The sequence below is a fragment of the Octopus sinensis genome, linkage group LG6 (assembly GCF_006345805.1).
Source record: "Octopus sinensis linkage group LG6, ASM634580v1, whole genome shotgun sequence".
NCBI classification, from domain to species: Eukaryota; Metazoa; Mollusca; class Cephalopoda; order Octopoda; family Octopodidae; genus Octopus; species Octopus sinensis.
The window spans coordinates 34,173,193-34,189,786 of NC_043002.1; the positions used below are offsets into that span (position 1 = coordinate 34,173,193).

At 35.5% G+C, this 16,594-nt stretch overlaps 1 protein-coding gene across 2 annotated transcripts in view; it reads right to left on the minus strand.

The window, feature by feature from the left end:
- Positions 1 to 16,594, minus strand: part of LOC115213203 (segmentation protein even-skipped-like) — a 33,283-nt gene that overhangs the window by 5,340 nt on the left and 11,349 nt on the right. For both annotated transcript variants that reach the window (XM_029782138.2, XM_036503819.1), the window contains exon 2: positions 3,185 to 3,497. In XM_029782138.2, coding sequence (XP_029637998.2) covers positions 3,185 to 3,425 — 241 coding nt within the window. In that variant the 5' untranslated portion in view covers positions 3,426 to 3,497. The remainder of the gene's footprint in view (positions 1 to 3,184; positions 3,498 to 16,594) is intronic.

A 16,594-nucleotide genomic window follows, 5' to 3' on the forward strand; every position in this document is an offset into this window, starting at 1 on the left:
ACCTAGATAGTTCCTTGTCTTATTTTCTTTTTACCTTTTTACCCCTAATTTACTTAGCAGTTGATGCCCTGACAACATTGACAAATTAGTTTATTCAAAGTATATAACCTAATTCAATCAACAGCACCCAATTGGGTATCATTTAAGGATTCTATTGCTAATGCAACGCTACGGCTGCAGTTTTTCACAAATTTCGTGAGTGCATCAAAATATAACAACTTCATTTCCGAATTCCTATACGTTTCAATAGAACTGTCTTTCTCTACCTGTTCTATTCTTACTATTTTGAATGTCATAGTGCTGCATCAGATGCAGGATTGAACGCTTGACTTATCTGGTGACCGTTGGAAATACCTGCAGGTTTACAAATTTTGATATTATATCCATATTAAATATGATATACGAAATTCTATCCTGAACCAATACTGCTTCTGTCGCTATTAACGAATTATACTCATCCCACCAGCTTTTGCGACACCACTGATTTCTTAATCACTGTTTTTCAAAATCAGTGCAAGTGAAATTTGCCTAAGAATGTAGTTGATAGTACTAAAACGCAAATTATGATTTAGCAATTCCACCACAGCTTGTGGTCGCTTTTCGCCTGCTACTGGTACACATTTGTGCTTTTTAGCCCTATACGTCTATACGACTTGCTTTCTCAAGATGAACATTGCAGTTTTGAGGCTTTCGATAGTAGATCCATGCTAACCATATCCAAATATTTCCTATTACCAGCGTTCTAATTCATTAGTGAAGTTTGTCAGTCGTTTCAACATTCCAAGTTTAAAAGCAGATTAATAGGTCAGTTGTACTTGGCTAGACTTTTATCTATTCTCAGTTATGGTCGTGTGTCAGAAATACTGACTTCTTTTTTCTCCAAATGGAGCTTTAGAAGATAAAAGGTTTCCTATGTATTGATGGGAAGGGAATTAATAGAAATGGTTTACCATTTTGAAGCTCTAAACAATTGTCCAATTAATAGTACCTGGTGATATCGTAAAAGATAGATTTTAATCAACGAAGCATGCTGAGCTATGATCTTTTAATCGATAATAAGTTAGTCTCCCTCACCTCTCAGTCGCCATTAGCAGGCAGACGACGCACAAGTATTAACGAGACAAGGACGTCTGCAGAGTGGAAATTGTCGACACGGTTACAATTCTCTAGAGACCTGCAGTCTGAGTGATGATCGACCGATTTGGCTGCATTATTATTGTTGTTGTTGTTATTGATGATGATGGTGATGATGATGCTACTCAAATTATTGGTAATGATGGTATTTCTTTCTCTGTACAATATTTTGTTTTATGTTCTACACAGATTTTCAATAAAAATCATGGCAGAAAGAGTTGAATAGTGATTTATATATATCGACAAAAGGCTCACATACGCAAATAGAATATACAAATATTACCTTCCACGACCCTTTATTACTTTATATAGAGAACAAATTTTTTCTAAGATTTAAAACAATAGAAATATTGGAATTGAGATGTTTCTAGATTGATGAGGGTTAGTATATGGTGAAAGGCGAAACTGATCTGGGGAATAATATATATAGGTGTAGGCTGTTTAAGCAAATTTAATTGAAGTTGGCTGAACAGAGAAGACAGTTTTTAAAAATAAGGCGAAATCATATAAATGGAATTAGGGGATTCGAAATATCGAAAATGCGATAAGATGTTTGCTTCCCAATCACGTGGTTCTGAATTCATTCTCATAGCGTAGCCCCTTGAACAAGTGTCTTCTGCCTTGTGGATGAAAGAAAACCGTCCTATATAATATATGTGTGTGTGTGTCTTCCTCCACAATCGCTTGAAAACCGGCGTTGGTGTGTTTACATCCCGTAACTTACCGGTTTATCCAAAGAGACCGATAAAATAAGTACTAGGTTTTGAAAATGGTATTGGGTCGATTCATTCAACTAAAAAGTTTTCAAGGCGGTGCCCCAGCATGGTGTTGGTCTGATGATTGAAACAAGAAAAAGATGATAGTCGGTGTTTTGCATCTACCCAAACTCCTTAATCTGAGAACTGAAGAATCTTCCAAACAAGACACCAATAATATCAATAATGCAATTATAACCCAAGCTTATTCAAACTACCACAATTCCCGTAATATATACATACATACTTACATACATACATATATATATATATATATATATATATATATATATATATATATATATATATATATATATATATGTATATATATATATATATATACATATATATATAATATATATATATATAATATATATATATATATATATATATATATATATATAATATATATATATATATATATATATATATATATATATATATCTAATGAGGATGAAATTTCTTTCGAAAAAAAATTTTTTCGAAAAAAAATTTTATCAATGGCCAGCATATTAAAAATACCTTAAACGGTTAAATTTATAAACAATTCACAAATGAGGGCAAAGGAAAAAATTTCTAATGCCAAATATTTATCTCATTTATTTCTTTTGCCACATGTATCACTGACGAAGAGGGGGCTCTTAGTAGCTAACTCTGAAATCGGTCCGATATGGAATTTTTTAGAAGTGTCTGTCGACCTTTTTTCGAGCAACGTGCGTATTGTGAAAAAATTATATGGTTAATGGACAATTTGTCCATTTTTTCGGCATATTTGGCATTAGAAACTTTTTCCTTTGCCCTCATTTATGAATTATATATATATATATTCATACATATAAACATGTATGTACATGCGTGTTTTTTTTTGTGTGTGTAAAGAATCTTTAATGAAAGGAGTCAAACAAAACATCAATGAAGCACCAAAATCACAAATATGTTGTTATTTTGGATCGCATAGAGCCAGATTAAGCAGACCTACGATAAAAGTGTTCAAACCGTGACCATTTTGCCTGTGTGCAAATATAATGTATTAAGGACCACATTATCTAATATGCTTTTGTCTTATAATATAAGGGTATGAATTAAGATAAAACGATTGCTATATCTAGCAGATAGATCTATTACATATAAGCTTTCATTATTTCCTCGGGTAGGCCATTGTTTCAAATGGTTTTTGCATTAACAAGTCGTGCAACGTTTCGGAGATCTAAAAGAAATGAACTGGAATGGCTCCTTCTGAAGAAAGATGTAATAAAGAAATTTAATTCAAATGATTAAATTAGAGACGGCCTTACCTTTATATTTAGAACTGAGTGACGGGTAATGCTCACCAGGGGACATCACTCTGTTTGGGGAAGGGATGGAAGACAACGATGAAGAAGCTGGTGATAACGTCACTTCCGGTTGAGTTGTAAAGACGTCAGCGCTGTGTTCGGATCCTACACTATCTTCGTTGTGCACAATTATTTCTTCGGGACTCTGCAGAGGACTGTCAATGTCAGTGTTCGGACGAACAGAAAGTGGGTTCAATATCATGTCTCGATTTGATAGTTAACAGGCTGATCACTGCTAAATAGTTCTACTCCGTTGTATTTCGTATTCCAACACCTAAAATTTGAAATGAGAGAATGAATTTCGTGAAATAATATTGAAGTATTCAAACACATGCGTGCACAAATAATGCGTATATATGAGACGTCAAAGAGTTTCCCGTTTTTCCTGAACATCAAACTAATACACCTTGTTTGTTGTTCTCTTACTTGTCTCTATCTTTTGTACATTTGAACTATCCTATATAAATATACATGCATGTATGTATGTATGTATGTATGTATGTATGTATGTATGTATGTATGTATGTATGTATGTATGTATGTATGTATGTTTGTATATATGTATGTATGTATTAGAAAGGATAATAATATAACTAGCAGTCAAAAGGCAGTCAGCTAATAAGATCATTTGCACGCCGTTCTAAGTTCAAATTCTGATGAGGTTGACTTTGCCTTTCATCCGTTTGGAAGTCGATAAAATAAGTACCAACTGAGGACAGGGTTCGCTGTAACCTACTTACTCCTGCTCCGAAATTGCTAGCCTAGTACCAAAATTCGAAACCAGTATAACTTGCAGCCACTACCAAAGAATACATTATACATGACCACATATACTTCACAAAAAATCCTCTCCCTGACCCTAATGTAGTTCTTTATTGTAAATCAATGAGTTTAGTACATTCATGAAAATTACTTTCTTGCTCTTCAAATTCTTGATATTACACTCTACTGTCTTAATGTAACCGTGAAGTCTTGAATGTGGCATGTCTTCATCTGTTCCTTGGCTGTTGTACTTGTTTGTAAATGTTTTCTCACACCAATGATATAGAAATCGCTATATTTCTTGCATCGCCGATATAGAAATCGCTATATTTATTGCTGAGTATTTGATTGATAAGTTATAACAATACAAACCTGTGATTGTCAGAGCCTCTTTCCATATATCTGAGCAAAAGGTCTCTTCTCGGCGCATTGTATTAGTTTTTTTTAAAAATTAACTTTGTATCCATGTGTGTGAGCGCGCTTGCGTCTATGCACTCACACACATTGGTACATATAAGCATACAGACAAAAGAGATTAAGTATTTAATATACACACGCAGCACGGCTGTGAGGTTAACAAAATCGCTCTGCAACCACGTGATTTTGGCTTCTGTCTCACTGCCCGGCACCTTGAACAAGTGTCTTCTTCTATAACCTAGGACCGATCAATGTCTTGTGAGCAAATTTGGTAAACGGAATCTATGAGGAAGCCCACCGTGTATGTTTGTGTGTGTGTGCGTGTGTGTGTGTGTGTATGTGTGTGTCTGCGTGTGTGTGTGTGTGTGTGTGTGTATACATAAATATATCCACTCACATACACGCACACACTCACACTCACGTTTGTGTTTAGTTTCAACACCGCTTGATAACTGGTGTTGGTTTGTTTACATCCTCGTGACGTAGTGGTTCGGCAAAAGACATTGACTGAATAAGTGTCAGACTTAAAAATAAATGCTGGAGCCGATTTGTTCAAGCCGGTAAAGCAGTGCTGCAACATGGCCGCAGTTGAATGACTACACAAATAAAATAAAAAGTAAAAGAGAGTAGGAGTGGCTGTGTGGTAGGTAGCTTGCTTATCAACCACATGGTTCCGGGTTCAGTCCCACTGCGTGGCACCTTGGGCCGACCAATGCCTTATGAGTGAATTTGGTAGACGGAAACTGAAAGAAGCCCATCGTATATATATATATATATATATATATGTATGTATGTATGTATTATGTATGTATATGTTTGTGTGTCTGTGTTTGTCCCCCAACATCGCTTGACAACCGATATTGGTGTCTTTACGTCCCCGTAACTTAGTGGTTCGGCAAAACAGACCGATAGAATAAGTACTAGGCTTACAAAGAATAAGTCCTGGGGTCGATTTGCTCGACTAAAGGCGGTGCTCCGGCATGGCCACAGTCAAATGATTGAAACAAGTAAAAGAGTAAAAGAGTAAAAGAGAGTCCGTAGACAGATCCAAACATCAAATATCTGTAAATTCCTCTGAGTAGTTTTTGCTGAACAGAAGCATTCAGAACATGATTAGATCTATAAATAATAGGAAGTTGTAAGCTCTTTGCCATAAGACGAGCTACGCAGGAACAGCTAGAAACGTATAGAATTGACCGGAAACATCATGTGTGCTAATGAAATATTATCATAAATTACTGAGTATTTTTCATTATCATAATGTTCGTGGCTTCATTAGATATAAAATTTCACAGTTAATAGAAATAGGAAATAGTAATTTGTGGTGTTATAACGAATACAATACTACGAGAAATAAATACATTCATACACATACATAAATAGTTGTTATATGTATGTATATATGCATACATTCATACATACATATATGAATTAAAATATATAAAAAAGCGATCGTCCATTTTGAAGGTGAAAATAATGCTATGTCTGAGAAAAGAAGTAATGATCTGTTGTGGTTTCTTTGGTATTATTTATAGATTTGTTCTGGTAATGAGAAGAGACGGACAGAAATAGCGACGGAAGAAATATTGCGAGAGGAATATTAGAGGGATTTTTTTTTACTTTCGATTTGTGCTTTTTTTATTTTTTATTTATTCATTTATTTATTCATTTTGCACAACGTTCAAGCGTGGTAGACTGGCGACACCTAGTGGCGAGAACAAGCCATAATCGGAGCATCGTCAAATAGAATCTATTGAAATTAATGTAGCGGGTGTTAATATCTGAGCAGGGGGTAGACGCCTGCTAGGAAACGAGCCAGGAAATACAATTTCGACATCGAGTTCCGAGTAATTGACACAATAACTGACAGAAATCGTATACACACAAGCGCGTGTTTACAAACACAAAAACAAGCAAGCACACACGTTTATACACACGGCTCACACTACGTCAAACACATCACACGTATAAATTACAAATACATACCTATATATGGTGTATATACATACACATAGATGCAAATAGAGGCATGAAAATATATATAGGTACATACGTGCAAAGACACAAAATATATACATGAATGTGTGTGCGTGTGAGTGAGCGTGTGTACATATATGTATACACACACATGCGTATATATATATATATATATATATATATATATATATATATAATATATATGCATATATATATGTATATATATATATATATATATATGCATATATATATATATATATACACACACACACACACACATACATAGACGTATAGATGCAGACACATATTCCTTCTTCAAGTCGCCACAATCCAGATATATATATAATATATATAATATATATATATATATATATATATATATATATATGTGGATGTGTTTAGTGTCTGTGTCTAAGTGTGTGTGTAGTATACATATATAAATGTACATATATATATGCATATATATATGTATATATATATATATATATATATATATATATATATCTATATATATATATATATACAAATATGCATAAGCATATATACACATGCATGTAATCAATATAATAAATATGTATATTTGTTTTACAAGGTTCTTGAGGTCACCCTCCCATATACAAGCACATGAAATTCAGTTCAATCTACGCGCGCGCACGTGTTTGTGTGTGTGTGTTTGTGTGCTCGCATGTGTATGTGTATGTGTGCTCTCATATGTGTGTGTGTGTGCGTGCACTCGCGCTTCTATGTGATTTCGAATATTTCAGACAATTTCAGCTTTTTTAAACCATCCGAATGGTGAGCAGGGATCAGAACAATGGCTTTCATATTCGAATCTTCATCATCATTAGAGTTTTAATGTCATATCCAACGTCAAACCGCTTAGTGATGGGCTGTTCGGTTGACTCTCCTTTGTTCGCTTGGATTTATTTTTTTGTTTTATGTAGATGAGAGAAGCTCTCAAGTAATGTATTTTCAAAATTGATACATAAAAAAGGTATTTTTGCAGGCATCAATTTCAGTCTGTAAAATCTGCAGATGTTTCGGCATATTATGCATCATCAGTGCAGATATAGTGATTGTATAGCGTTATATCAATTTCTGCAAATAGAAGTATAAGGAGAGATTTTGGGTCGCTTCATTTCAAATATAGCATGTAATGTAAAATGATATAACGTTGCTACGTTTTCCATAGAATACCTTAAAACTGAGTGATTACACTGGCCAACAAATTCTAAATTTTTTTTCTGCTGATCTATGTTTGGGACCTGTTTTGAGGTAATTTGGGGTCACTGAGTTTTAAAATGGCAATTGCTTTTTTTTTTATCACGTCTAGTTTTCTTTTTCTATGGGCTGGCCCATATTGGCCCCAGCCGTAGTTCCATGTTTGGAATGTTTGAATTCCCCTGACTCTTTTTGCTATATGTGGGTGTTTTACAGTACCAAGTCAAAGAATGAACGTTAGTGACATTGTGAAAAGATCCTACTTGGCTTATTTGAAGATTAAAGTTGGTGATCAGGATAAATGGTCGGCCGGCACAATGTATGTAAACCCTATATCGAAAATCTACGCCGATAGACAAAGGGCACATGGAAACAACCAACATTAAGCATTCCTATGGTATGGTGGAAGCCAAGGAGCCATGTAAACGATTGCTACTTTTGTCTCACAATAACTCCTGGTTATAGCAAGAGAATGTGTCAGAAAAGAAGATACCCAAATCTGGATTCAGTAATTCATCCAGTGCTTCACTCAGATGGAATGCCAGTATCCGTTTTCAAAATTCTACCTTCACTGCAAGATGGAAGTGATGATATATGTGAAGTGGATGTAAATCATGAACATATAACAGTGATGCAGACTTTGTAGAAACATTAATCAAAGAACGTGAAGGCTTCAACCAAGCAGAACTTAAATTTTTAGTTAGAGGTCTAGGACTGTCTAAAGAGTTATCAGAACTGTTAGCTTCTAGGCTTAAAGAATTTGTTGCAGAAAGAGCTTCATTATTTATCAGAACAAGGAAAAATATCTTTTGGTATTCTTTACAACTGGAAAAGATTTTGTTCACTGTTGTGACGTGGTGGGACGGTTAAACGTGATGGGTGTTGAACAGGATGATCCTAGTGAATGTAGACTCTCTTTATAGATAGTCCAAAAAAAGTCTAAAATGTGTATTGCTCTATAATGGAAACTTGTTTAGTGCGCTTTCTATTGGTTACTCTGTACACTTAATAGAGAATTATGATTACATGAAAGTTGTATTAGATTTACTTAAGTATGATGAACACAAATGGATCTAAAAAGGGTCAACTTTTTACTTGGTCAACAAGGAAGGTATACAAAATATCCATGTTTCCTGTGTTTATGGGATATCCAAGCGAGAGACAAACATTGAGTATAGAAACTCTGGCCAGTTAGGAAAAGTTTGACTGTTGGGGAGAAGAATATCATACACTAACCACTTGTTGAGCGAGAAAAATTCATCTTTCCACCTCTTCATATTAAACTAAGAGTAATGAAGTCATTTTTTAAAGCTCTTAATATGGAGGGTAACTGTTTCAAATTACTATGTACAACATTTCCTAGCCTAAATTATGATAAAATAGCGGCTGATGTTTTTGATGGGCCACAAATCAGAAAGTTAATGAAATGCCCGGATTTCTCGAGCTTGATGGCTGACGTAGAAAAAAGGGCATGAGATTCATATGGGAGAGTGAAAGGGCTGCAAACTACAAGGATTTGGTGGAGAAATTACTTGGTACTTTCATCTTTTAGGCTGCAACATGAGCATAAAACTTCATTTCCTCAACAGCCGTCTCGATGAATTTCCTGCTAATCTCGGAGACGTGAGCAATGATCATAGTGAGCATTTTCATCAAGGAATCAAGATTATGAAGGAAAAATATTAAAGCCGATGGAACACACACTTGATGGCAGACTACTGTTGGAGTATTCAAAGAGACTGTGTAGACATGAAATACTCCCATTGCTCTCGCGAGCGGAAATTTGTTCCATGAATATGAAGGTATATGTATGATGATTTGTGTTTTATCCATCACATTAGAAAAAATTCACAGTAGGTATTTAGTAAAAGGTGATGCTATCTTACATTTCATATTCTATTGACATTATAAATTATTGTTTGGAGCTATAAGACTTAGTAAACTATTCTGACCAAGTAAATTATTTGTACAGTACATCATAAAATAGGGGTATGCTTTAGAATGAAAACCTGGTGTGTTAGGGAAAAATGGATGCCATATTATAAATCAGCATCTCAAAATTAACTAAAAACAACCACAAATTCGAAGTCAGAAAAATGTGTGTTGACCGGTGTTATCTTTTCTACAATATTTCCATGTGCATGCCATATGTGTGTGAGTGAGTGTGTGTGTGTATGTATGTATGTATGTATGTATGTATGTATGTATGTATGTATGTATGTATGTATGTATGTATAGTCAGCAGTGGAGATTCAGAGATTTTCAATATAGAAAACGCTTATTAGCGCTCAAATAATTTGAACATGCTTTCTGAAACTTTTACCAAGGACCAAAGAGTCCTCGGAATAAAAACTGGCTATAAGAGGAATCCAGGCGAGCAGATATGGAAGCAAGGATGCAAATAAACAAATGAAACTGCTTGGGCTTCATATACATATATGGTTGGGACGTATTTATCTCTCCACCCTGAAAACGGAGGCCGGATCTAACCAATGTTTATTTGATCCCATTACTGGTTACATGTTCTGGTGAACTACATCTGCCAATATTATGGAGCAACCCCGAGCCCCCAGCAACAGCTGTCCGAAATGCAACACCATACCTTCTCCCCCTTCTTTTTGCGTTTATGTACTCTGTGTAAGTTTGATCTAATAATAATAATATATATAATATATATATATATATAATATATATATATATATATAGATATATATATATATATATATATACAGGGTTGGTGGAAAGTAACTAGGCATTAGAAATTGCTTATAGAATTTTTTATATCACTGAGGTCATAAGAAAAACATTTTTTAAACGGACAACACTAATGTTGATTTCATATTTTCTTATTGTCTTATATCTTATTTCGTATTTTCTCGATGGACGGTCGCTTGACTGTTTAGGGGCAGCACGCTATGGAACGTGGAATTCCATTGTTTTGGTTCAGAGATGGTGGTATGATTGAAAGATATGCATGTAACACTACGACCGGAGGCAATAGAAAGTTGTCATACAAAGCTGATGATCACGGGCTCTGTGAACAATGCAAGAAGTGGCTATCCAACCACATCCCGATCAGAGGAGAACGTGGCAACAATGCAGCAGGTAAAAATCAAGACGTCAAGCAGCTCATGAAAGTGGACGAACAAGACACACAATACGCACGATGTTGCATAAAGAAGTAAATTTTCATCTGTGGAAACCCCATTACACGAAGGAGCTAAAACCTGAAGACTGTAACTTCAGAAGTCCAGAACTCCAAGAAATCCAGATCTCACTCCGTGTGATTTTTACCTGTGAGGTTACACAAAAGAGGAGGTGTACAAAGCAAAACCTCGCACTCCGGAAGACTTGGAGACACGGATTCAGGAGGTTCTCAAAGATATCCCAGACGACGTCCTTCAGAAGGATGTTCATTCCCTCCCTAGCCGTTTTTAATTTCATTTTCCCATATAATAAAGACATATTTGTTACAATAAATTTGTAAAAGGAATATGAATTTTATTACCAATTTTTAATCCCTACTTACTTTTCAACCACCCTGTGTGTGTTTGTGTATGTCTCTGTGATGGGTTCTTTGTTTATGTGTTTGCATTACATCATTATAACACTACCAGCGCACTGCCGTGTATGAAAATATAACACTCCGAAACAATCAACACGCCTCAGTAACAATGTCAATAAACCACTCTAACATTATAAACGCATTATCAATACTCTGCCCATTTACTGTGAACGCATGAATGTAATATTGTGAAAAACGCTTCTATAATACACACACAACTTCGACATTGTCAACAAACTAAATCGTTATATTTCTCACGTAAAATAACATTGTTTAAATTATATCCTAGGAAGTTGTCTTGTTTATATTTTGTAATGGTAAATTAAGAGAATGTAATTAATATATTGTCGTTAAAAGAAATTAATATTTTAATGACGCATTCAACTCTCGTTTATATACTGTCGTCACCACTATCACTGCGAAACTATTCCCCATCAAGATCAGTATTGCTGTGAAAACGACTACAACTGATGCATATATATATATATATTATATATATATATATAATATATATATATATAATATATATATATATATGTGTATATGTTTATACACACACACATATATACACATATAATCGTTATTTAAGTACCGATCTATCAGGTGGCCAGCATGGAATAAAAAACTTCAAAGGTAATAATTATTATTAAAATTATAATTCAGGGTATCTAAGATATATATATATATGTACAGGAGCACTAGGTCGGTTGCGACGACGAGGGTCCCAGCTGATACGATCAATGGACCAGCTTGCTCGTGAAATTAACGTGCAAGTGGCTGAGCACTCCACAGACACGTGTACCCTTAACGTAGTTCGCAAGGAGGTTCAGCGTGACACAGAATGTGACAAGGCTGGCCCTTTTGAAATACAGGTACTACTCATTTTTGCCAGCTGAGTGGACTGGAGCAACGTGAAATAAAGTGTCTTGCTCAAGGACACAACACGTCGCCGGGAATCGAACTCACAACCATACGATCATGAGCCGAATGCCCTAACCACTAAGCCACGCTATATATATATACTTTTCTGGACTTCGTTTTCCTTTCTGACGAAGAGCTATGCTGGAAATGTCAAGAGCCCTTTTTTCCACCTTTACTGAGCGTCAAACTAATACATTCCATGTGCACGTCCTCTTGTTGTCTTAACTTTTTTAATGTTCGTTTATTCGATTTGACCATATATATATATATATATATATATATATATATATAATATATATATATATATATATATATATATATATATATATATATATATATATATATATATAATATATATATATATATATATTTCGACATATCTAGCATCGATTCCTCATATATGTAATGGAAAATCGACAATCAAACATCCAGTCAACATCCTGCATACATTCAGGGTGCGGTGGATAAATTGTCGCCATTTGATATTTTTAATTTCGCGTATGCGTATTGTTCGCTTTGGATTTTATTGACTCCACAGTATAGTAGGGTCAGTTGGCCACCGTCTGTGAGAAAAACGGTACCATGACGCAATTCTTCACTCTGCTAGAAATTTGGAAACGATATGCTGTACTGCTTGGCATTCACTCTGAAAGCCCCTATACCAACATTTCAGCGTGTTTAGCCGCTGTCAATATGAGAACATGTACCGAGAGTGAAAAAAAAACAAAAATCTAGTCAACATCATGGTGTTTGGAGTAATCACTAGTGATGGTGATGTTATGCCTTCATTCGTCTTCCCACACCACCTCACACTCAGCACGGAGGCCGACATCAAGTACCTGGAGGCGGTAGTGCTGATCTGGATGAAGAGGGTAGCTGCTGCAAGACCTAATACCTGGTAACAGGACTCTGCACCATGCCACACAAGCAGAAGAACCCAGTCATGGCTGTCAGATATAATTTCTACGACCACATCACCCTAACATCTGGCTCTGGCCACCTAACTCCCCAGACTGAAAACACCCTGGTTATTATGTGTGGGGCGCAGTTGAGCGAGAAACCAACAAAACTCCTTGTAAGACCAAAGATGAACTGAAAGCAAGGGTTATGGCAGCATTCACCAACTTAAACAAGAAGACCGGCCAGAAGAGTTGCAGAAGCTTCTGAAGTGGTCTGAAGACCCTGGTTGAAACCAATGGCAATTTTATTGAATAAATTTACTCTTTAGTATTTCAAGATATTTTTATGTAAATTATGTAATTTTGGTAAATATACCTTAAACTGAGATGTCAGTACTATTTTCATTTTTGCGTAATTTAGAGAACAGTTTATTCATCGCACCCTGTACATATTTAGACTCACACACACACACACACACACACACACACACACACACACACACACACACACACACACACACACGCACACGCACACACACACACCACACACACACACGCACACGTACATATTCATACACACACACACTTTCATATTCACTCACACATATACCAATACACACATATACACACCCACATCACACATACGTACGTTATGAACATATATACATATAAACACACATACATGTATATTATATACCTGAATGTATATATAGGTATGTATGTGTGTCTATATACGTGTATGTGTGTTTATGTGTTTATATACATATGTGTATACGCAGAGATATATGTATGTATGCATATATGTATGTACACACACACATAGAAGTATACTTCATTCATATGCTTATGGAACCAGACCAAACAATTCTGTTGTTCCGTTAAAATAAGCATCCGGTATTTCACAAATTTTATTCTACTTAAGTTCAACAATTACTTTTAATGTTGTTGCTGATAATGATGATGTTCATGCTGTCGTTCCCGTATGCAAATGCGTGAGTGTATATGTGTGTGTGTGTGTATACATCCATCTATCCATCCATCCATACATACATACATACATACATACATACATACATACATACATACATACATACATACATACATACATACATACTACATACATACATACATACATACATACATACATACATACATACATACATACATACATACATACATACATACATAAACACACACTCACATACGTATATGTATTTATATTATGTATGTAACTGAAGCTGAAACATTTAGATATCTGTATATATTTCTTTATGAAGACATAATTAAATAAGTCATTATTATTTACTATTATAATTAAAACTCTGTCACGTGCCTCTCATTGTTTGTCGTAGCTTGAAGTCGTCAACAAAATTCGAATAAAGGAGCTATAATTATGTAATGGAAAAGCGATAATCAAAAATACATTAAGTGAAAGTTTCCCCTGTATTCCATGCGGAACTAAACCAGCTACTGCCATCTGGTGTCACACATCGCCAACCTGTTGTAATAATTTACTCCAAGACATGTCTACAGAAGACAAGATGTTTGTGAAGTTAAAGGTATTGCACTAATTGGTCGTGTGTCATGAGATCAAATCGACTGCAGCTGTTTTGTTGCCTCGTGTCTGATAGATCATAAACCAATGATCAAAAACGGTTCAAATGATAATCATCACCATTATCTGCAGCTGCCTCCTCAGACAATAATTATTCTCCATTCATCATGTGTTTTCTGCAGTGCTACATTTTTCAACTCTGCCATTTTTCCATAATGCTATCAATCCAGTTTTATCTGCATCCTTTTCTTGATCTTTTCCCCAGTACCATTCCTGCGCCCTGCCAATTTTTGAAGACCATTTGCTCTAATGACATTTCCCAAAATGTTCAAGTTTTTGCTTGTTCAACATATTTTTATAAGGCTTCATTCAATTTCAGTTTATGCCAACACGTATTGGTTTCTCTTTATGTCCGGCCAACTAATTCTTCGATAACATCAAACTTGGGAACCCTCTAACCTTTTTATATCAGCTATTTTGGGGTCTCAGTGTTCCGGTCCATATGTAACCATCCCGTCTTACTTCCCCACCCCACCTACACACACTGCATTCGGTATCTCATTATCTAAGACATTGTAAGTCTGATCTCGCAGAATTGCTACCATGCTGAACAAAATGCTTAGCGGCAATCCGTCTTATCTTTACCTTCTGAGTTTAAATTCTGCCGAGGTCGACTTTGCCTTTTATCCTTTTGGGGTCGATAAAATAAGTACCAGTTAAGCACTGGGGTCGATGTAATCAACTGGCTCGTTCCCCAAAGATACCAGGCCTTGTGCCTACAGTAGAAAGGATTATCTCCATCGTTCTCTATAAAGAGACTGTATTTTTTGAGTCAATGTAGCGCACACTGTTGGTCGATTTCAATTGTTTTGTTAGGTTTCTTGATGGTACAGTCTATTCTGCACGGCTTCACCAAACTGGTGAACAAGATAGGTACTAGATTACCTTGGTAATGAATCCATGAGGATGCTTCAATGTGACTATACGATCTACTAGAAGCAGTAGCTAAATCTCTTGCAACTCACACTCTACCTTTTTAAAAAAGACATGTTTACGACATGAACTTTGATCATAATTTTGTCTACTCTGGGTTCCCCAAGTAGTGAAAGCGAGGGTTGAACCAACAAGGATGCCTTTACTTGATCCCAACATTTACTAGAAATAGCAGCGAAATTGCCCTCAAAGTACACCCTACTAGCTTAAAGATAAACACCAGAAACTGAAGGATAGATTTAATTATGTAACCCTAAATACAACCCGTCTAAAAAAAAAACAGAATGAGCATAAATGAGGTACCTTTGGGCATGTTTGCTCAGCTGAAACTCAACCATAGCAACAACAACAACAACAACGACAACAACATGAGTTTTGTGTAGTTGTTCTATAGTGAGGGTGAGGGACAATATTGTTTCTAAAGATGTAAGTCCATTATGGAATGATTCTTTTAAGGGATAATATTTTCGCAGCATCCGCTCAGAGTAGCAGTGTAGATCTATCATAGAGATAGCTATATTTTGTATGGGTGACGTATTTTGACAAAAGGTTAAGAGAGTAAAGAAGGCCGGTATTGTCTGTATATGAGTATGAGTAGTTTAAGAAGAAAGAATACAGGTGACATAGTCGAACCTTGTGGCACACCAGAGTTTACAGAGTCGAAAAAGAAACTGGTCGCCATGCTGAGCAGAAGTATTTGTAGTTATTATTGTTATTTAGTTCTAAGTTAGTCTTGACTGAGTAGAGCTAGGATTGGAAGTATCCCAACGGTGACCACCCTGTCGTTTTTTCTGGTCAATGATTAATCAAAGTTATCATGCTGGCTATATTGAGCATATCAACATCATCTTCTCTATATTTTTCACTGTGTCCTTCCTCTATCTAAAACCAGTAGTGTGATTTGAGGGAAATATAGCTTTTACCTCTAAAAGTTCGGATGATTATGTAAAGTTATCATGATAGATGATTGTACACATGTGGCCTATATGCACATGTGGCCTATATGCACATGTGGCCTATATGCACATGGGGAGCCTACGGTCGAAATGTGGAAGTGTGGA